The sequence below is a fragment of the Eptatretus burgeri genome, chromosome 12 (assembly GCF_056783735.1).
Source record: "Eptatretus burgeri isolate ZD-2024b chromosome 12, Ebu_testis_v1, whole genome shotgun sequence".
NCBI lineage: Eukaryota > Metazoa > Chordata > Myxini > Myxiniformes > Myxinidae > Eptatretus > Eptatretus burgeri.
This window is the reverse complement of record NC_140972.1, coordinates 46,757,142-46,781,577: the sequence shown is the minus strand read 5'-3', so window position 1 is coordinate 46,781,577 and position 24,436 is coordinate 46,757,142. Positions and strand designations below refer to the sequence as shown.

The 24,436-nt window shown below is 41.0% G+C and overlaps 1 protein-coding gene across 1 annotated transcript in view; it reads right to left on the bottom strand.

The window, feature by feature from the left end:
* Positions 1-6,362: 6,362 nt before the first annotated feature.
* The window catches only part of LOC147015541 (protein lin-28 homolog A-like), a 33,042-nt gene continuing 14,968 nt past the window's right edge, over positions 6,363-24,436 (bottom strand). The window contains exons 3-5 of the mRNA XM_085850386.1: positions 17,215-17,250; positions 16,701-16,840; positions 6,363-8,645 (exon numbers count right to left, since the gene is read on the bottom strand). Of these exons, the coding sequence (XP_085706512.1) occupies positions 8,435-8,645; positions 16,701-16,840; positions 17,215-17,250 (387 nt within the window). The 3' untranslated portion in view covers positions 6,363-8,434. The remainder of the gene's footprint in view (positions 8,646-16,700; positions 16,841-17,214; positions 17,251-24,436) is intronic.

The window sequence follows — 24,436 nt, the reverse complement described above, 5'->3', positions numbered from 1 at the left end:
GCAGAACACCATAAAGGTTCCTTAGATCAGTTATCCCAGTAAGTGAGTGTTCAGATAGGTTTCCCCACCGTTATTTAGAGGATATTATTCGTGTTCACCGGGCTGTGACCCTTTGAGGTAGGTTTTTCTGTTGCTATCGTTATTTTGGACCGACCCTATCACGACCACCATTACAGCAACCAACTTCGCCCCCCAAACAACCACAACGCCAATAACAACCACCACCAACCACGCCACAATGCCAACCATGCTACAATCGCCACAACAAGTATGCCACCATCTAACCATCTTCGCCGCTACGCCAGCTATCAAACACCATGCTCCACAAACCACGCTACAACCCTTTCCGCGTCGAAAACCGTCCGAGAACGCGAGTTAAAAGACCGAGAAAAGAAACCTCCAATGGTGCGCGGGTTTTCCCGCCTTTTTTTCTCCGCGTTTGGTGTGAGTGGAAGGGCGAGGCAGCTCGCTCGCGATTGGTGGATACGAGGAATGAGGCGCTAGGAGCTGAGGAATGCCCCTTTTCGAGAAGCTTCTCGAAAAGGATCGAAGGGAGGCGGAGCCAAAAACGGGGAGGGGCAAAGCGCTGAGCCCCAGGGGATATCAGGCGGACAGCACGCGAGCTTCGTGTCTTTGTCTTTGGGGTGGCCTTTGTCTGTCTTTCTTTGGTGGTTTTCGAGCCGGAACTTGGCCTTGGTCCTTTGTCTTTTAAGTCGGTGTTCGGGTCCGTCGCTGGTGTGGTCCGTCGCTGGTGCGGTCCAAGCTCGTGGCTTTGGTGGTTTCGCCTTCTGGGGTGGACGACGTAGAGGTGCTGCCTTTCCCTCTGGGCGCAAAGTCGCGAGGGTTGTGTGTGGAGGACCAGCTCTGCCACGCAGTCAGGAGGAGAGTGCCGGAGAGAGCTCGCCGACCACCGAGGCACCTTGAGGGTGCAGGTAACCTGCTACGGTCTTGCGGGACCCATTCAGTCTTCCAAGTCCCACGTCATAAAGACCCAAGTGGTCCAGCCTGACCTTGTCTGTGAGGGGGTCCTTTTATTTTGGGCTTTTGAATGAATGTTGTCGTGGCGCCGTCTGTCAAATAAAACTGTATAAGTTACATGCTATTTCCATTTCTCCAATATCTGTTTCAAGGAAGAACACATTTTCGTCATTCGTGTAGGCTCAAGGGACCGCTTGCAACTGCAGCTGTCGTCTTGCGTTCCTTCGTGGGACCGCTGGCAACTGCAGCTGTCGTCTTGCGTTCCTTTGTGCACGGATTTCTGGTAATCGCTGGGAAATTCTTCTTCGTTTTGGTGTTCTCGGCATGTATATATATATATATATATATATATATATATATATATATATATATATATATATATATATATATATATATATATATATGTACCTGGAAACATATAAAAGTAATTTGTAATGTGCGTTTCAATCAACGGATTTTAGTTCTTGGAATATAATATAGCCCCCCAGATTATTTTGGGTGCATGGCCTTTTAATGCACGTGTATGGCCTGAATGATGGAGAATTACCAATGCTGCAGTGGAATTTCCAAGTAATGCAGTGGAATTTCCAAGTACATACTGCAGTGGGAATTCCAAGTACTGCAACAGGAGTACCAAGTGTTGCGGTTGAATTGCTCAGTGCTGCAGTGGGATTGCAAAGTACTGCACTGGGTCTTCCAAGTACTGAAGTTGGGTTTCCAAGTAGATAAAAGTGACTTACTGAAATGTAGTAAGATCTTGCAAGCTCACAAACTGATTTTCAGGTACAATCTCACTTGATGGTCAGCTAAAAAGGAGAGTGAATAACTTTTCTTTTATTTTACTTTATTTGGAGCAGGAAGACTCCACCAAAGAGGGTGGGTAGTTGTACAATTTTTGCTCAGTAGTGACTGATAACCGAGTTGTGAGTCAGTGGAGAAAGAAAAAATATACCATCAGAGATGGGGAATCCCCTTGCCATTGAATGAAAAAGGTCATACATATTCCAAATAATGAGGGAGGTGAATTGGAAACAAGACACCATTTGGTCATCATCTCGAAAAAGTTCCCCAGGGGTGAGGAACGTAGGAACCAAAAATAATTGAAATCAGATAAGTGGTTTTCCATTTATTACAAAAAACATTTTTTTCAAGATGGCCACCCCAGTCGGCCATCTTGGATCCGACCACGCCCAAAATCAATAGGGTTCTTCCTTTTCAGGTGGTACATGTGTGACTCAAATTTCAAATTGATATGGCGAAAAAACATTTTTTTGAAGATGGCCGCCCCAGTCGGCCATCTTGGATCCGGCCACGCCCAAAATCAACAGAGTTTTTCCTTTTCAGGTGCTACATGTGTGACCCAAATTTAAAATCAATATGGCGAATAGTTTATGAGTTATCGCACTCACAGCTATAAATGTTGACGCCCGGACAGACAGACAGACAGACAGACAGACAGCCGGACGGAATGCTGGACGACCTGGGTGACAACAATATCCCCCTTCCGCCACGTGGCGGGGGATAAAAAAAATTTAGCTTGACAATTTGAGGATGGTTGTATAATTTGAGTCAATTCGACAATTTGAAGTTGATTACAGGCCGAGAGTGATTGGATCAGAAAAGTATGCTGGTAAGCAAACCACCTGCATCTTTCATTCTACTTTTCAAATGCAAACCTGAAAAACTACCGAATACAACACTGTGTCTTTTTGCACTGTTGACTGTTCAAATCAAGAGCAAACCCAACCTGCATCTTTTTTGCACTGTTCAAATGTTATGCAAATCTGCATCTTTGTTTACTTCCTTCTGAAGAGCATTGAGTGTGTCCTGCCCATTTTCACCCCCAAAATTCAAAATAGATAAAAGCTAGTTCATAACGAAAAGTACATCTAGCCACCTTTCCGATAGCAACTTAAATAACTACCAATTTTCAGGGGGACATGATTTGATTTGACATCGCAAAATGGGAACAAAATTCGGCGTTTCTTTCTAAATATATATATATATATATATATATATATATATATATATATATATATATATATATATATATATATATATATATATATATATATATATATATATATATATATATATATATAGATATATACTCGTTTTAAAGCCCATCAAAAATAATGGATTGGAATTATTTTATTCAGACTGGACAATATGATGTTTTGCATCAAGAAAAAGCGTAATTTTGAAACACGACATGTACAAATGTTACCCTATTATACGTCTTATGGGACCTTTCATTACAAGGGTACAGTTTCGTGAGCGTGCCAAAGCCTGACGCCTCGGCCTCGCATCAGGTGTGCTTATGACTTCTTTATTTATTTGACAATGCACACATGTAAATGAACACTTGTTTCACATCATGTGCGGTGAATTTCACCTCCCTGAGCCTTGTATTTATTTTTATTTTTAAACGCTTCTGGACACTGCCATTGAGGCCCGCTTGCAACTCACTGTTTACATTTCCAAAAGAAGAGATGTAATTACTCTTTTATGGAAAATGTTTTTCAGGTTTTTTTATCCTGAAAAATAGACCGTAGTGAACACACAGTCATGTTAAAAGATTGTCCTTTAAACCCCTTCTTAAATCATCCTTTTGAAGGGGGACAGTCATCACACAAACAAATACACAAACACACACATTGTGATTTGTAGGATATATTTATATATATATATATATATATATATATATATATATATATATATATATATATATATATATATATATATATATATATATATATATATATACATACATATGATTAAAGTAATAGTCCAATGAATTTTTAATAAGATGGGTACATTAGAAAGTCACAAGTTGCAACAACTTAGTTATTGTGTATAATATGTCCTGAACATAATTTAAACCACAAACCCACAGAAGAGCAGGTCGAGTCTCAACCATTCAACCATCCAGTCCAAACAAAAGATTCATTTTTTCCAGTCTCAAGTAAATTAACCTTATTAACAAATTACAGGTAATGCTACTACTCATCTTCCTATCTTGCTCATCCTCTTCCTCCACCTCTACCCCATAACCTGAACAAATTATCAATTTCTGCCCAAACCGTCACCACCCCACATTAACAAGGAATCAAGTGTCTCGGAAGTGCGGGGGGGGTGACAGGAGGGGGAGAAGAGGCCCCCCCCCAATTTTTTTGGGGAGGGTGACAAAATTATTTTTTGATTGCACCCCCTTTTAAAGAGAGGAAAAGAGATAGAGAGGAAGGGGGAGTGTGGGGGGGGGGGAAGGGGGCAGAGAGAAAAAAACAGCAATAAAAAGTAAATACAAAGAAAAATACAAAATTCGTAAAGAAGTATGTGGAGTGGAGAAAGTAACTCTTAATACAAGGTAGTGATTTTTATTTATTTATGATAGAATGAGTGCCCTTTTCATGTTGAAAAGTGACCATTTTTTCAGGATGGGACTTATCACAGCGAAAAGGCATCCTTTTTGGTGGACACCCTTTTTGTAATGAAAAATATTCTTCTCATGGGTTTTTTTTTTTCCCCCCCAAATCCTGAAATGCTTCCAGCATTACTGGTTGGGTTTATACTTTTGGTTTGGTTATGATGACGATGCAGCATCCTGAAACTGTTGCAAGGAGCAAACCAGGTAAACTAGCAAATCTACCATGGTTCCTGTAACAGTTTAGCCTTTTAATTTAGACCCTCATGTTGGTTTTCAAGATGAAATTGAACCATCAAACACAAAGCCTCAAGTATATAAATGTCTGACTGGATTTCCTTGGTCCTGGAAGCAAAAGTTTAATTGATGCATTGAAAAACAAATATACATTCAACCAACCAAGCAGGTTCAGAAATATACCACTAATTTTCTCTCCATATATTATTTATGGGCTCACAGGATAGCATGTTCACTTGCCTTTGAGCTGCCTATCCTAAGTTTGAATCTCAACCCAGCTAAAATCTGTCAATTTTGTGTTCTTGTTTCGTATGCGACACGTGGCTGAAGTTAGCAACATTGGCTGAGCGTGTGGTTTTGGTGCTGATCCATGGCCTACTATATATGAATGAGAGCATAAATTTGGTCATGGTGCCTATGACAGCTCGTCGACTCTTCACGAAGGACACTGTGGGGTCTTTAACGTCCACCAAGTTATGCCAGCAGACGAGTCGCCAACCTTACATCTATCCAAGAGACAGTGCACTTTGTGATGCAACACTCTGCCTGCAAAGCACCAATCCAAGTTTATAGTCCGATCTAGTTCAAACCCAGATTAACCTCAAAGTTAAGTATGCTCCCTCTGCATCATCCTGTCAGACCATATGATGATTGCACACACTTCAACCCTATTACTTCTCCAGCTGCAAGGGATGAATAGGTAGCTTCCTTACTTCAGAAACTTGAGAACTGGGCTATGGTCTGGAGCATGCTTTTTAATCCATCTTAATCTCAACATATGATTGTATCCTAACATCATACATTCAACAGCTACCAATTACCCCACATCTTAAAATTCTCAGTGTGATCCTGAATTTGAAGTTCAACTGGACTTCCCATTTCTGAATTCAAACCATTTCCAAATTTGGTATGAAGCTTATCATTAATTGAAAGGCCAAATGGCTTACCAGTGATTGTGTTGTTTCTACTGTCTATCGTGGAATATGGAATATTACAATTCTGTCTGGGTAGTAATGCTGTTGCCTGTTTCTATTCATCTTTGGATCCAGCATAGTGTTCTGCTTCTCTTTCCATTCATGACGTTTCTCCATTGTTCCATAAAGGAATATCTCCTCTTAATTTTTATTTTTTTTAAATACAAGATTCATCACCATCTTGCTGTGTTTCTCTTAGAATATTTGTTACCATAAAGACAACCCACCGAGTACACAATAAATCTCCCAATTCCCACAAAAGACCCACATGATCTATTTCCATTCCATATTCATGCACCAGTCAACATCTCCAGTATTTTCTTTTGAAACATAACATAATAAGGCTTTGAACATTTTCTACAACATGCTTGTTCCAATCATTTATACATGCAGTTTATTACAGTGTGTCACCTCTCCCTCCACCCCCACCCTCTCCCTTCCATATTTCTCCCCACATACCACACTCCTCAACGAAAAGTGATCACTTGTGACTAGCAGCTTAGTCATCTGTTGTTGTCCTGGTTTGAATTAAGGAATAAATAAATAAATAAACACAAACTACTTAACTACAAAGAAAATGCAACAAAAAGTCACTAATGTAGTTAAAGTTGGCAGGAAATGGGGGTGGAAAGAAAATTTGACAGTACAATAATAGACTAAACAAACAAAAACAAGAAACACCCACCCTTAGCATAACATTGCTATTAAGATTTCAAAGTACACAACATGGTATAAATGTACAAAATGCATCACTTGGAAACAGATTTATTGCAATATGATAGTTCATGTGAAAGTATCACTTTAAAATTCACATCATACAGGAAAAGCTAAAACAATCATTTGGTCTGAGCTTCACATGATGTTTGGTTGCTGTTGCTTTCTGTGCTTTATTACATTAACTGGTGAAGGAATAACAGAAGAATTCCTTTCATAACCTGTCACTCCAAAAAGGCAATCCCCAACTCACCTTTTACATTCACATTGATTTCACAACAAGATAACCTAACATTCATTTCACAACAAATATTTATCATTGGCACACTCCTGTTTTGAATAATACCAAAGCAAGTCACCCTCATGAGGTAAGACTTCGTGTTGAAACGCAAACCTATGTAAGTCTGAGGTAGAGAAGAATAACCTGATTTCTTTTTCAAGTTTTTTTTTCAGATACATTCGGCTGTCTGTCACATTCTAAAGTTCAAAATTGTTAAAAAAAAATATTAAAAAAAAGAGTAAACCACTCAATTGCATATAGTAAACATTCAATAAAACCTGAGTAGCAGAGAGGAAGAGGAAGAAAGGGAACACTAGTGAGAGGAAGATTGTAGCAAACAGCACTCTATCAAATATTTTTGGGATAAAATGAACTTTGTTACGAACAGGATGATTTGATTACATCATTATAGTTTCAGTGAAACATTAGGTCAAAAGGAAATGTCTTATCATCACACTGGATTCTTAAAACAATGCTAGCAGGTATATAAGGAGTAAATAGGTGGAAATTTGTCCCTAAATTGGAATTCAAACAAAAAAAAAAGTTATAATTTTTTTTAAAGAATATTAAATGAAGGGGGAAAAAAAGATTAACCAAAAATAGATTTTATGCAATGCACGTACACATAAAACACCCCCAAAAATTATAATAACATAATTCAAGTAAAATGTTCATAAGCTGACAGGTCAAGAATAACAGACTGCTCGGAAGCAATCGCTGGATGTAAACATAATTAAAAGACTCTTTTGGTGTTTAAAGCCGGTTGGAAAACTTGAACAAACATAAATACGTTTAGAATGTAAAAATATAGATCAATACAAAAATCAAAAACGATGAATGCAAGAAAAATCAATGCATTATGATTGAAGGAATCAAACAGTTTAGAAAATAAAGATAACTTTGTCATAAAAGGACAATAAGTTAAAAGTTATGAAACGGCGAAAATTGGGATGATAAAAAGATAATGAAATACAGCAATCACAAAGTATTTTGATATTAAGCGATGACATCATAACGATTGAAGACCGAGCTGATAGGTTAATGTTGATTCATTAGAGAGTATAAAGGTCTAAAAGTATCTTACTTCCCAAACCAACAATATTAATTTTAAAGTTGCTGTTCAGGCTTAAAAAAAAAATAAAAAAAAATAAAACGCATACAGTATGTTCGATCAACATCTGGAATACTGACTTCAGTTATCTTGACCTTTTATTTATGAGTCCAAGCACAAGGTTTCACTTAACATGAGGTAAATCTAGGAGTACAGTATTAATTTGAGTTTGAGGTAATGGCTTAAACAATTGAACGTGAATTTTAGCAAAAAAGGTTTGCCAGCATTAAGATAGTTTGAAGTACCTGCTGGTATTGATTGTTCCCTAATCTTCAGTAACTCATTTCAGTTGACATTTACATTGAACTAATACCTCATGTAACTTGCAGTCTCAGCTGAGATAGCGTTTATATTTTGAAGATATAGCCTCGCACTGCCAAACAAAACTACTCAACTGAAATATTACAACAGCAAAGACTCATCTCCGTTTCCTTCTTGAAGTGATGCACTAGTTCTTATATTGTAGTACAATCGTTCCTGAAACTTTTGTAAAAATTTGCTCCCCGATTAAACCAGGACAGAGGCAGAGGCTGTGTGCTCGAGCAGCATAATCTGGTCGTAAAGCTTGTTTCCATATCATTGCGGAAGTTAAGTGTTTGAGAAATGGCACATTCTGAGAACAATCTTAAATTAAACCTACCTTAAACCTAGTGTCCCACAATCTTGAATCCAATACTTGCATTATGTCATAAAATAACACTGGTACATATGGAAGTTTAGCTTGTTTCCTGGCTGGTTGGACCACTTCTGGAAGAGCCGGAGAGGGGCATTCGAGAAGCAGGACCCCTGCCGGAGACCGTTGAAGCCTGTCGAAGAGGGCAGGCTGCGATCATATGACCAGCACTGTGACATGCATGACAGCGCTTGGGTTGAGGTGGCAACTGGCACTGCTTGGCATGATGCTCCAGTCCACCACAGTTAAAACACCTAAAAAGGTTATGGGTACACAACAGTGTAACATGTTTAAGAAAATAGTATTTAAAAACCAAGATATAAAATGCAAGTTTTACAGAAATTGCACTCACATGTTGATCGTTTACATTCTGGTTTGCTGTTTTTCAAGCAATAGGACACTGCCACCTCAGAAAATCTATTATTAAAATGAGCCGCATATGTCCGTGTGTCACACTTTATTCCAAAGGGTTCCTGCTGTTGTAGAATATAAAAATGGTATCGCTGGAAAGCTAATAATTGATTTACTTGGAACAAAAAATTCAAAGTTGTAAAATGTTGTGTCCAATTAGTCATAAAAAGGCCCTTTATCAGGACATGGAATTTAATGTAGTGGTTCCAATGGTACCATATTAAAAATTATTCCACAACAGGAACTGTTTAGAATAAAGCATTATGGACAAGGAAGGAGGACACAAAATTAGATATTGTAATACTTCTCAAAGCAATATAAATACATATAACAGTACATGGAAGGATCACAAAAACAACAGCAACTGTTGTTTTTGCAAATGTGCAAAGACTACTATTCTCACCAGCGAATTCTTCTTCTTCTTCTTGCATATGGCAGCTTGACTGCCAAGTAGCTGTTAATTTGTTGGGGGTGCAACTATGCCACTGATGCTGTGCCCCTTTTCCAGTGGACTGGTACTCATTTCACTGACCTCAGAAGGATGACTGGCTTAGTCAACCCCACCTCGTGTTAATTCAGCAGCCCAACAGAGCTCAAACTCAGGACCCGAAGATCCCAAGCCAGCCACCCTAGCCACTAAGCCAACACCAGGCTTAATGGAACTCTAAACCTTGGCTTATGAAGCCAGTAAGCGACTCCATACGACAGATGACAGTGAAATTTTAGGTTTCAGTATGGTATGGAAGACATTATGAAATTGGTGTGATTTTGAGTTTTATACTTCAAAAAATAATAGAAAGGGCCAACATGGAAAGTCCCAAGATCAGAAAAAGTTAAGTGTCATACCTCAAGATGTAGTGTTTTTGTGATACACAATAATCCATTAGCAATCTTGCAAACAACCGAGCTGTATATAAAGGTGCATTGTTACTTCCAGAATTGTTAGATATACCATCAAGTCAGACAGCCTCTGATAACACGGACTGACTGAGACGGGGTAGAAGAACCTCAGGAATGACCGAAAGATGTTAAGTTACTGCGTTCAATTACTATTGCGATTTCCTATTCCCCAAGAATCAACAAAATGAAAGCAGAACCTGGCAGTGAAACATGTGTGAGGCAAAAAGATGGGAAGACACTTCTTATAGTTAAAAGGGGAGAGGGGGGGGTGGTGGAGGAGAGCTTATTTACAAAGTATTCGGGGAAAATGGTAAACAAGAAGTTCAATAAACAGGACACATCTCGCAGTCAAAGAACATAATAAAAGGGGGAAGGAGGAACACACAATCTTATGTACAATGAAAATAAGGCCCAACCCACTCATAGTGCCACAGTACCAAATTAACAAAATGAAGGGGGGATAGGTGAGGACTTTAGGCTGGCATAAGTTGGTTGTGGCTGCAGGATGATGTGGCACAAGACTGGCGTGGCACAAGACTGGCATGGCACAAGGCGAAGTGCACTCGGGGCACGAATATTCGCAATGAGGAGCGATCATGATGAGACCAGAATACGAGAAGATGACGGCCTGTCCGATCACTCTAATACATTATCCTCGGGCAGTGACCAAAGCAAAGAGCGAGAGAGAGGGAGAGATAGATAATACTCTACAGAGTCCAGCTCCAACTGCAACAGGCAAGCATGGCTACTGCCATCATAAACTCTGGGACCGCCTTTACAGGCAGTGAGTCCAATGATTGGCCACCCACTTTTGTGGGCGTACATTCATTTGGGCTGTCCCACCCAGTGGGGAGCCCAATTTTAAAAAAAGTATTCCGCCCCTCTCACCAGGGCTCTACAGCAGATTTCACTGCCATGGCCTGTGGTGCACTATGCAGTCTGTGATGGTGATCCATTATAAGCGTGAAGCCATTTCTTTGTGCCTAAGTCCTCACCTATACAAAAGGTTTGATACAAAAATGTTCACCCATCTGCTTTATAATGGACGCTCACAGCGTCCTCAATGCACATTTTACAAGACGACTTACTTATTACAAATAGCTCATGCTAGGTGTAAACTTAAGCTATGCAGTCACACAGTCCATACTATTAAGACAATTACCTAGCTATAAATCCACCCACCCCATTTCCTTCAACATAATACATTAAAACAAAGTGGTCTCATTCTAGAGGCCAATTTAGTTGTTCAAAAATTATTGCTGAGGATATGTAACTAAAGCTAAATGATTACACAAGTATCAAAACTTGAATTCGTAAATTGATATTTAAATTGATATTACTCAGCACAGAGGAAAAATGACCTGTTCAATGGTGAAGAGATTGGTATCACAATCAATGTATGACATCTACAGTGAAGAAAGGTGTCAGATACATCGACTCCAATCGCATCTGAACCCGAACATAGATCTAATTCTGCATATAACTGATTCAAAAGTCAGGTATACACAATTAATCATGCAATTCCACCTGGAACTAGAAAGGCACTCAATTTACGGTTTACATTTTGTATCCCACTGGTAGGCTCGATCTGAATCCGGACCTGAACCAAAATCTACTCGGATTGTTCTTGTCACCTAACAAACTCATTCACATAGTTTTGTCATAACTCGTCCACAACCTATTAAAATATCATGTTATATATCGTTTTTGGCCCCAGAGAGTGTGGTAGAGAAGTGAAAAAGAGAGTTCAGGCAGGATGGAGTGGGTGGAGAAGAGTTGCAGGAGTGATTTGTGACAGAAGGGTAGCTGCAAGAGTGAAGGGGAAAGTATATAAGACGGTAGTGAGACCAGCTATGTTGTATGGTTTGGAGAGGGTGGCGCTAACAAAAAGACAGGAAGCGGAGCTGGAGGTGGCAGAGTTAAAGATGCTACGATTCTCGTTGGGAGTGACGAGGATGGACAGGATAAGGAATGAGTATATTAGAGGGACAGCGCAGGTAGGACGGTTTGGAGACAAAGTGAGAGAGGCGAAATTGAGATGGTTTGGGCATGTGCACAGGAGGGAAGCGGAGTATATCGGGAGAAGGATGCTGAGAATGGATCCGCCAGGCAGGAGGAGAAGAGGAAGGCCAAAGAGGAGGTTCATGGATGCGGTGAGGGCGAACATGCGGGCGGTTGAAGTGTCAATGGAAGATATGGAGGATAGAGCGAAATGGAGATGGTTGATCTGCTGTGGCGACCCCTAACGGGAGCAGCCGAAAGAAGAAGAAGAAGAAGAAGAAGATATCATTTTTGGCCCCATCTATAAATGGTGAAGAATCACTTGAAAAATTAAAAATAATTCTCAGATCCAGATCCAGATTTAGATCTTCATCAAAATTGAATCAATTCTTTCTTGTCACACACCCAACCTGTCCACGAAGTTTTGTCCGAATCTGTACTTAACATTTTGAGATATTGATGTTGTTGAGGAACAACATATTTTAATCGAATGTTATATTTTAAACATGAATCGGAACATGAATAAAATGACAAGTCTGTCTTTTTACTTTGGCTGAGAATTCATCCCGACTGCACATGTGCAGAGAGGAGTGACGTTATATTTTTACTCTTTCTGCCTTCCTGACAGTCAAACAAAATGGAAAATCATTTCAAACAGGGAACTTACTGTTTTTAAGGATGTTTTAATGTACACAAACCACAGATACAAATAACTAATGTAACGTGTTGGATAAGGTGATGAAATAAACACTGCGGAAAATGGCGGTAAAACCGGATTTTTTATTTTATTTATATGCCTTTAAACCTCTTTAAACCTTTATTTAACTTGAATTATATACTTGAAGACTGTAGAAAACAAAATGTCTTCAGAATACTTCTAAGAACCATGTATATATTGATATATAGCATGAGAGGGCATGACGTGTTTCAGGGTGAAGAAGATTCCGTCGTTATGTACGATCATCTCCATCAACTCGTCTTTCTCATCACCATCATCATCATCACATTATTGGAACAAGTTTATCACCATTATTAGTAAAGGTAAATTTTATGATCTTAATCACTCAAGAAAATAAATTTTACTAAAAATGTTCTTCACACAGGAAAATAAGCCTGGTGTTGGTTTAACAGTTAAGGTGGCTGGCTTAAGATCTTGGGGTCCTGAGTTTAAACCCCTGTTGTGCTTTAAAACAACACCAGCTGGGTTGACTCAGCCTTTCACCCTGCCAAAGTCAGCAAAATGGGTACCAGCCTACTGGAAATATCACACCAGTTGAGTTTCATTTCCCTGCTCATCTTTCCATGTCTCTGCACCATGTAACATTTGATTTGACATTGGAGTTGAATAGTTTTATCTTAATTTTTACTGAAAGTTTTCTGGAATTCTAAATCTTTAATCAAGAGTTGAACATTGCCTAGCTCTGGTTGAACAGAAAACACCACTGAAAGTACAATATAAACTTTAAATTTTTACCATTTTATTATTACACTTCCACAATGAAGTAGGCAATGTTAATTGTGTGTTTCAGTTGTTTGATTGGCTCTCTGTGCACCAACTGCTCAAGGTTTAAATTTCATTCGGCTCTTCTGCACAAAAAGGTTGCCTACTCCTGCTCTAAACCAATGATTGACAGCGAGGGACAGCACTTTTGGTGGTCAGCCAATGAAAGGCATCTGCATAACAAGAGCGACAATTGCTTTGCAATATATGTCCCCTACCGATATGATATTTAAAATAACCCGATGTACATACATGAAGCAAAAACGTGTGCGACCGGGGTGACAGTCCCTAGCTGAATTAGGATTTGGACTCCGGCCAGACAGAGGCGAGTGTGCATAACTGTAAACCATCCACCGACACCCATTTTTTATGTTATTCACACAAAACAAAAATGAAACAAATGAATGTGTTTGTGTGTAATTTCGGTTTTAGCCAGACTTTTCACACCAGTCATCACATCCCTTGATTTGGGCAATGTACAATGGCGTGTTTCATGCCAAAAATAATAAAAACAAGTAAAAAAGGCAAAATGTCATCGCCCTCGTTGTTTGAGTAATTTTGCAGAATGGAGTTTAAAAGGCTAGCTCATATTTATGCACAACTAAAATGGTTGCCCGTCTACCAGTCGGCCATCTTTGATCAGATTGAAAAATAGTGAGGCACGTGTATATGCCATCATCTACTGTGCTTCTTTGAAAGAAATCAGACAATGCATGTCTGAGAAATGGTTGGGGACACATTGAAGTAACAAATGGCCACCGGTCGGCCATTTTGGATATGATCTCAAAAAAAAAAGATGTTCATATGTAAGCCATCATTCATTCATTATCTGTGTGCCGAGTTTGAACAACATTGGTAAATACATGTCCAAGAAAAAGTTGAGGACGTGTTCAACATTGGGTTTTTTACAACTAAAATTGCCGCCAGTCGGCCATATTGGATCGGATCTCGAAAGAAAATGATATACATATGTAAGCCATCATTCCTTATCTGTGCACCAAGTAAGAACAACATTGGTAAATACATCTCTGAGAAATGGAGAATGTGTTCAACATTGGGTTTTTTACAAGTGAAATGGCCACCAGTCAGCCATCTTGGATCTGATCTCAAAAGCAATGATGTGCATATGTAAGCCATCATTCATTATCTGTTTGCCAAGTTTGAACAAGATCGGTAAATGCATGTCTGAGAAATGGTTGAGGACGTGTTTGATACCGGGTTTTATTTTACACCTAAAATGGCTGCCAGTCAGCCATCTTTGATCGCATTGCGAAACAAAATGATGTGCATATGTACACCATCATTTGTTGTCTTTGCGCCAAGTGCAAATAAAATCGGTCCATACATGTCCGAGATATGGTTGTGGATGCACGCGCACACACACACATGCACGCATGCACACACGTACGGACATGAAAAATTGAGACCAAATCTATAAGTCCCCACTATGGACTAAGTCCAATGGTGGCTGATAACCTGATATATATATATATATATATATATATATATATATATATATATATATATATATATATATATATATATATATATATATATATATATATATATATATATATATATATGAAGCAAAAACATGCGTACAGCTTATGTGCATATACAATACATCGTGGTTATATTCCTGGAATCATTCCAATTGCACTGGGCCGTGAACTACCACACAGGCCTAAGGCCTGCCAATCTGGGCTGATTCATGGAGTAGCGGCACATGGTTTTATTGGGGTGGAGTCAGACCAGCTGTCCAGCCAATCGGTGTAAAGCAGTGGGGTGGAGTCACGGCAGCTGACCACTGACCCATGTATAATATGTGATATTTTCTAAGTTTAAAAAGGGCATAACTGTGAAAAATGATGAAATGCCCTGAAACTCAAACTTGTTCTGTAACTTATCATAATAAAGCTATGTACCAAGTTTCTGTTGAACATGTTAGAGAGTATGGGAAGAAAAAGTCAGAAAAACCACAGATGGGATGGACAAACAGAAAGATGGACAGACAGACAGATGGAGAGCAAACCTATAGTCCCCTCCAGTGAAACTGGTCGGAGACTAATGAATATTCATAAAGGTGAGGGTGGGGGGGGAGGGGAGGAATACATTTGAGAAAAGGCTTGGAAGGTGGAAAAATAAATATGGGAACATTTATTGTAAGGGGGTATTGATGTTATATGAGAAAGAAAGGGAGATTGGGGAAAGAAGGTCCTTTTTGGGGGAAGAAAGTTAAAACATTTGTCCTTTTTAGCTCGTCTACACTGAAGTTGAGATGAGCTATTAAAGCCATAATGATGCCCGCCCTTCAGTCAGTCCATCCGTCTGTCCATTCTTCCTTCCTTTCTACCTTGGGTCCACAAACATTTTGTCGTTTTTTTCCATACTCCTCCGAGACAGCTCAACAGATTGTTTTGAAACTCGGCATGATGATTAATGACGTCGATGCACAAAAATAATGGAGTCCTTTTTTAATTTCCATCCAGGTGGTGAGATAAATTGCTAAAAAAATAACTCAAAATGTAATCTATGTTTGTATGTTCATCACATTTCACTGAGATTCCATCATCTCACAAGATCTTTGGTCTTGTTTAATTTAAACCCCTTAATTTAATTTGATCTTAATCGAAATTTAATTTAACTTCTTAATTAATTTTTAAACTCTTATTAATGTCATTAATACATAACAATCTTGCTTTGAAGAACAGGAAAGAAAGGGGGAGGGAAAAACAGAGTTGGGGTGGGGTGGGGGGGGGGTGGCAGAGAGGGGACAGTCCTTTTAGCCCTTTTTTAGTCCCTTTCAGTCCTTTTAATACCTATAAGATCCTTTTGATACTTTACACCCTCTCGACTCCTGAAGACCCTTTAGTTAAGACCCTATATACTCTTGGACCCCAACTACTATTGGAATGCACCCTTTGGACCTTTCGACCCTTTGTCCCCTTAGACGATTCGACCCCTTGAGACCATCAAGACCACTTTAGACTACTTAGATCCCACAGACCATTGAGACCTTATGACCCATTAAACCCCAATAGATCCTTTAGACCTTTACACCCTTTAGACCCCTTTTTAGTCCTTTAATGGCAATTTCAACCCTTTAGACCCTTATGGCACTTAGACCCTTAGAACTTCTACATCTCTGAATGGTCTAAAAGGCTTTAATGGTCCTTTCACTGAACAAAAACGAATGGAATGTTTTTCCTCAATTCAGGACCCGTTGATCCGACATATTTTCCACTACAAGAATACAATTGTGTTATCAGGCCTTTCAGGGCTATAATTTTGCCACGGGCCCATGATTGTCCATCGGCTCAAACAGAAAATGAACTTTTTCACCGCATGCACCCCCACTAGACCATCCTCCACCAAGAGACGAGTATCTGTCCCACTTGGGACTAGTCATTTGTGCATGTCACACGTAGATAGCTGGTGCAGCATGATGCGACTAAGGGCAAAGTTTTTATTGTCAAGTATTGATTGTAATAATTACCTGTCCTGTCCTCGTTTTCTGCTGGCTTGTCTTGGCGTCCGGCCCTGACCTTTGCAGGCACCCCCGCCAGGTCCGGTCACTTGCAAAGCTTCCAACCCCTTTGGTGATCTACGAAATAGGAACTCCACTGGTTCTCCTTCCTAAAGAAATGAAAAGGGAATATTAAGTTGTCATGGGAACAAAGCGATGGTTCCATATAACTTGCAATAAAGAGCCATCTATTTATTAATGCTCTTGGGAGAGGGGGAAATGAAATTATCAGAATTCCAATTCAGAGAAGGGGGAGGACATGAGATCGAAAGAAGAACAGTGGAGTATTGAAAGAGTTGAGAAGAAAATGAAAAGGAGGTTTGGAGAAGATAATAATGTGATAATTGGAGGGAAGGAGCTTGTCTGAGGCATATAGAGGGAAGAAAGAGAGTGGGCTCAAAATTCTGCTACATTTGCAGACATAATAAATAAATGGCCCCCCAAAAAGTAAAAACTTTGGAAATATTGAGAGATCACAGATTACCTTTAAGCTCCGAAATCCCTCCATGTATAACTTGCTCTGCCATAAAATGAACAAGAAATGGAAATGTTACACGATTTACCAGTTTGTTTTGGATACAGAGTACAAAAGGTGCATAGCATTTCTGTATTAATATCCTTATGTTGTTGAAGCATAGAATACACTGCAACCCTGTAATTAGGAACACTTTCCTGAATGTTTCCCTGTGCATTATGACTGATGTGCATAACTTGACAGCAATGGTTTTATAACACTGAGGTGTGTATCCCCAAGAAGGCACACGATCAAAATTCACCCATCATTGTGAGTACATATTAACAGCACACCAGGTCATCATGAACTTACAGAAGATGAATACTAGCTCGTTGCAGATGTTATCCAAATCCAATGTACAAACGTTATTTTTGCCAGAAACGTGGGTGCCAAATCATCAGTCTTCAGTAAATTTCTGACCAGGCATCAGCAAACCAAAACAGACACACTGTTTTGGATGACCAATCGTTATTGATGGCTTACATCATGACTGGTATGTGGTCGTCACTGACACTTAGGCAGAGCAGGTCTGTCTCGTACTCATGCCAAGTTCCGGGGCTGATCATTTAACCAGGCTCGATGGCAAAATGGTTAGAGTGTCTGCTTTGAGACTGGGAGGTCGGTGGTTCGAATCCTGGCCAAGTCATACCAAAGACTTTAAAATGGTACATGCTGCTTCCCTGCTTCCCTGCTTGATGCTCAGAATTTAAAAGGATAGAGCATGGACAAACAACAATAAGTTGGCAATATGAATGCAGGCTTTGATGAGCCGAATAGCCTCCTGTGTTGAAGTCCGTGTGAGGGAACTCTTATTATTATCATCTCAATGAACAACTCATTTACACTCCCTGAAGACTGCTCCATCTTCCAGATGCACTGAACCTTGTATAACTGATTCAACTGAATCTGGTGGCAAACAGTGCAAAATGAGGAACTTCCCCCAACTGTCTCCTTCCTCAACTGAAACATTGCATTTTTCCTGTGCAAGAGTGAGGGTCATGAAAGAACAAGGATAAATTGACAGTGGGGTACTGGGGCAACAATTGGGCACAACTGGCAAAGGGATGAACAAAAAAAAAAAAAGGAAAGAAAGAGACAAGTTGAGGAAACACTCACATCAGCAAGTAAGAGGGTTGGGTTAGGAAGAGTTAATGGAGGTAATAGAGATCATGGATCAAGATGGTAGGGGGGGGGGGTAACACGAATTGACAGTGCACTGCCTGTTTTAAGCCCTGGATGGAAAAGTGAGGTAGAACAGCCTCTGGAAGATGGTTCCTTTGACAGGAAAAGTCAGGAACAAAAGAGTTGAGATGTGTAATCAGCCTGGATTTTGGAAGTTTAACCATGAGGGGGTAATTGGAAGAACACATGCATCCTGGAGTTTCTGGGGGGGGGGGTGGAACACTGAAAGAGCAGAGGGAAGAATGTTGAAGAATAGAAAAATCTCAGTCTTGGTAGAAAACAGAGATTACCTGCCTGCGATGTGAAAGCAACAGACTTGTGCTGTGGCCTTATCATGGGAGATTCCAATACTATTGAGAGCTTTAGATTCTTCAGAAATCAGTTGAGACAGATGTGATGCTGGAACACCAGCCCATAGCAGAGTGCAGTCCTCCATTGAGTGACAGATTAAGGCCTTGTAGACTGTGAGCAGCTCTGATTTTCCAAGGAAAGACTTGGATTGATGGAGAATGCCCAGTCTGAAGCTGGTTTTGGAGGCCAGCTTTGCTATGTGGTCAGCCCAGGAAAGGTCATGGCTGATGGTGAGGCCGAGAAGTTCAACAGACTGAACCTCCTCCAGGGGGTGAGAAAGGAAATATATGGGTGTGTTTATTTTACGATCATACCAAAATGATAGGGCGAGACTGAGATTTTTCCAGGATTGGACATCTTCCATTTATCAGACCAGAGTCTAATCATTTCCAAATCAGCACAGAGAAAGGTAGCTGCTGTCTGCCTTGCAGAGGGATGGGGGTACTATACGACAAAATGTGAAGTCATCTGCAAGGTTTTCTCGAGCATGGGAGAGATCATTAATATAGATGAGGAACAAGACTGGGCCCAAAACATTGTCTTTGGGAAACCAGCATCCGCTGGGAGAGGGGAGGAGAGAGTTCCACTGATGGCAACACGTTGACTGTGTGAGAGAAGGAAGTTTGAAATCCAGGAACGAAGACGGCCTTCTATGCCATAGGCAGAGCTCAGCAAGCAATGCAGGATGCCCGAGATATGTCAAAAGGAGATGGTCCTAACATTTGTTTGAGATTGAGGGCTTTCAAACATTGCTGAGAAAGAAGCAGAAACATGTCCAGGGCTGAGTGGCCAAGACAAATTTCAAACTGATAGTCGGTGTTTGAAAACAGGAAAGACTACAGAAGAAGCAATGATGGATTCCATGACTTTGCTTGTAATTGGAAGCAAATTAAATTCATTGGCCTATAGTTGGTGGTTTGTTTTTTGCACCATTTTTGTGGACTGGAGTGGTGTTTTGATGACTTCTATGCAGAGGGGTGGTGGCTAAAAGAGAGGTCAGACTGAATAGGGCAGAGAGAGGGGGAAGCAATGAAAAATCGATTGTGAAAAGAAACTTTATTCCCTGGCAGATACAGACTATATTTAAATTCCAAATGTTTCCTCTTGTGTGCATTCCAAGGAAGTTAATAATCACTGAGATTATTCTTTTGTATACGTAATCAATGCTCGTGGAAGATCTCGTACAGTGAATGGATCAGGACATAACAGGATGCAAAAAGAACAGTCGAGAGAGGGGGGAAATGCCAACAGCAGAGTTGAAGGCCTAGATAGAGGGTGTTTTGGACAAATAAAGGGTGTGGGAAGGAATGGGGAGCAGGAGAGGATGCATTGGGTGGACAAGATGATACATGGGGTGGACAAGATGATGCATGGGGTGGACAAAATGGATACAGAAGGAAACTATAAAGAGGAAAATCTGAAAATTTGGATGGAGGTGGGATTGGGATGGGTGTTTATGAGGGTAGGAAAGATCATGGTTTTGGATGGAGGACGATCTGAGATGGTGGTGAACAGCGGTCTTGAAGACCTGGAGGTAAGAATGAGATTGAAGAAAATGTGGAAGTTCGTTCCACAGGTGGAAAAAAGAGGAACAAATGAGTGGATGTGAGCAGTGATACTGGATTTATGTAGTTTCACCAGAAGGGGTTTGATGGTGGACCGTGTGGGCCCTCCAGAAACCTGGGGGGAGGCGGGAGCAAAGCATGGATATAGCAGAGGGTGCAAGACCAGAAAGGAGTTGGTAGAAGACAGAGAGACCACCGACTTGTTTGCAACGTGAAAATGATAAGCCCATAGACTCTGCTTCATCAGAGGAGATCCCAATAATCTTGAATTTGGTTTCCACGACATCAAGCTGAGCAAGATGTGAGGCAGGGGAGCCAACCCAGAGGGGAGAGCAGTACTTCATCAAGCTGCAGATGAAGACCTCATAGATAGATAGAAGTTCAGGTGTGCCAAGGAAGAACTTTGTACAATGAAGAATGTCCAGTCGGCAGCTGGCTTTGGAGGCAAACTTTGAAATGTGGTTTGCCCAAGAAAAATCATTGCTGATTGTGAGACCCAGGAGTTTAAATGACAGACAGTGGTCTTCACTAGCCTGATTTAATATTGAAGTTCATCATCAGGTTGGTGAAGACCACTCTCTGGCTGGAATGTTAGACCTTTTGAACTTTTGTCTTTTTGTGAAAAAAAAACAACCTCAAGTTTGTTGAGGTTTTGTGTTCTGTCCATTCTTCAGCTTTTGCAATTGTAGTGCTTAGAATCAAATTATAAATTTCAGTTATAGTTATTGGTGGACATTATAGGTCCCATGGTCACAAGAGAAGACTACTGTGTGATAGTACTGTAACTCGCAAAAAGTAGTGTTTTAAGATATTTACATAAGCAAATGTAATCTTCAAAATACATTGGGTTGATTTCCTGCTTTATTATCCCATCCGCCACGCGGCGTGGCAAGGAGATTTGCAATCACTTCTGTATATGTGTTGTCTGTCCACACCATAAAGTTTTTACCATTTGAGCTTTTGTCATCAATTTTTTAACAAAACACTGTTATAAGAAAGTGGAGAAGACTAATTAATAAATGGGTCAAAATGTCAAAGGACAAAGTCAGTACAAATAGGCCTAATTAGCCCATCTGCCGCGCAGCGCCAGACAGCCGGGTTTTGTAATCTTTTCAGTGTCCTCATTTATCATTTGACCTTTTTTTATTTTTATTTTTACAATTTTTCAACAAACCTTTATTGATGAGAATATGGAGAACACGAAATAATAATATTTCCATTTTTTTTAACCTGTTGTTTTCATCAAGTTTAGTTCAAGTTTAAAGCAGACACGGATGCACTTTAATTTTGAGAAGTTTTCTAGTTTGTCTTCAAAACAACACAACGTTTTTGTCAGAACAAAACAGGCTGTGGCCTGTCAGTAAGTCAGTAAGTTCTTACCCTTACTTAAATGACTGACAACAATGTGACTTTTTCAATATGGCCATTTTACAACAATTTAAACCCTTTAACTGAACTGTCACCCTTATTTTTCTTTTCTGCTTCCATATTGTCCCAAACTTTCTGATCATATCTTAAAAAGAATACACGTGCTTTATCATAATATGAAAATGTCAAAGCCTTAAAACGTGTTTCAAAAGGATAGTTCACGTTTTCTTTGAAATAAATATGAATCAAACACTTCTTAAAGGCTGGTATACCCCCATTTCATTAGTCTTTTTAAGATAACAAGCATTGAACCCGTCGCTTTGTTCATGGTAGTTGAACAACATAAATTATAAATATTGTTATGGAAATGGCCCTTAATGGGACGACTAAGGATAGGATTAGCACAGATCCTCCATTAAATGCCTGTTTAGATAGGTTGTTTGGTATAAGGGATGATATGTGTGTGTCGGGAGGTGTAAAAGACTTTATGTTCATACGGTGGTGAAACAAGAGATGATTCTTCTTACTCTCCTGTACGAATGGGAGGGGAGTGGCCTAGAGCGAGAGGTGTGGCCTGGATAGGAAGTGACACGAGGGGCGGAGCCTTTGGTCAGAGAGTCGCCGAGAGAAGCGAGAGAAAGCAGAAACAAAAGATGAGTATGTGGAAATAGTGGCGCTCGAAGTGTGCTCGTGTTTCGAAGAGAGAGGAAAAAAGGGACCTGGTGGACAGGTTCAGTTTTGGCGGTTTGAAAACTGCAGGCGGTTGGGAGGAGTGTTCGTGTCTCGAAGTGAGCAAACAAAGGAGTGCTGTGTATGAGGAACGGCCGGGTTCTCGAGGCGTGATCGGAGTCACTTCGAGGCGAGCGAACGAAGGAGGCACCATGTTGGATCTGCCGGGAGGGACGCTAACCCGACCTGCACGCCGGTGATTCGACCGAGAGAGGCACTGAGAGGATGAAGTGGGAGTCGGCTTCGAGGCGGGAAGGCCGGAGAGGAGACGCCGGACCTTCGGACGGTCCTTACTCACCAATGGCGCGTCACGTTTGCCGATCCGCCTGTGGAACTCGGACCTCGACTGGGGCCTCGTCTAGAGAACAGGCCAGGCTGGGATTTGTGTGCTGGACCGCGAGAGAGATCAGCTGAGGCTCATCTTCGACCCTACGCGAGGTCAGAGCGCGCAGAGACTGTGCACGCGGTGACTAAAGGAGGGAGAATACCGCGCCGCCATCTTGCCGCGCAGCACATTCGAGCGGGAGTTTGAACCCGTGGACACCACCGCTTGTTACGAGTGATATTCGTGCTTTTGGACACGGTCCCCTCGTCCATGAGCCATCACCAAGTACTCTGTGTGCATGCATGCTGTTCGTCTATCTGTTTTGTTTGAACGTGTTGTATAAGGCATATTTCGTAGAATCCCCTCGAAACCTTTAGACCAGGGGTCGGGAACGTGTGGCTCGCGAGCCAGGTATGGCTCTTTTGATGATTGCATCTGGCTCGCAGATAAAATTGGAGTTTGAAACTTGGAAAGCCCAATATTTCTCGCAGAAGCTTTACCTATAGTTTGGTGTCGTGCTTCATTCACGTGCAGGGCTGAACTTGGCAGAAGGAGAGAAGAAAAAACACCTCCGAATTGTCTGAAGCGGTTTTTGTTTCGTCCAGTCATGCGGCCGACACGAGTAGTGATTTCGGTTCCTCCAATGACGTGCCGCCGCCGAGACGCGTCACGGAATTCATCTCGACCAATCACGCGCCACCGCTGAGGCGACTCGTGATTTCGGTTCCTCCAATGACGTGCCGCCGCCGAGACGCGTCACGGAATTCATCTCGACCAATCACGCGCCACCGCTGAGGCGACAGCATCCCAGAGTCGGCCGGCCGCGCTGCACCTCTCGAGTATGTCAGCCCGTGCGCAGGCCAGCCAGACTCACTTGGGTCAACATCTCCCTCTCTCTCATTTGCTCAAAGCTAACCCTTCGACGAAGAAGATGGCGAAAAGAAAAAAAGATGAGGAGTATCGTACATTTCAGGACGAATGGGCCGAAGAATTCGCCTTTGTGGAGAGAGCAGGTTCTGTGGTGTCTAATTTGCAATGACAAAATTGCATCGATGAAACGGTCGAATATAAAGTGGCACTTCGACACACGCCATGCTACCTTTGCATCAAAATACCCTGTGGGAGACAGCAGAAAGAAAGCGTGCCAAGAGCTACTGAGCAGGGTGCAAGCCAGCCAGCAGCAACTCCGCGTATGGACCCGGCAAGGTGACTATAATTCCGCCAGCTTTGCTGGATCTTTAGCAATAGTGAGGAACGGAAAACCATTCACAGATGGCGAGTATGCAAAAACGTTCATGCTGGATGTCGCCAATGAACGTTTTGATGATCTTCCGAACAAAGACAAGATAATCAAATGGATACAAGACATGCCTCTGTCGGCAAGAACTGTTCATGATCGTACCATCATGATGGCAAACCAAGTGGAGGAAACGCAAGTGAAGGACATAAATACAGCGCCGTTCTTTTCCCTGGCTTTGGATGAGTCAACAGACGTAAGCCATTTGTCGCAGTTCAGTGTGATTGCAAGATATGCTGCTGGTGATACACTGCGCGAAGAAAGTCTTGCTGTTCTGCCAATAAAAGGGTCCACAAGAGGTGAGTATTTATTCAAGTCTTTCATGGAGTTCGCTCAGGAAAAAAATCTAGGAATGGATAAACTTATCTCGGTGTG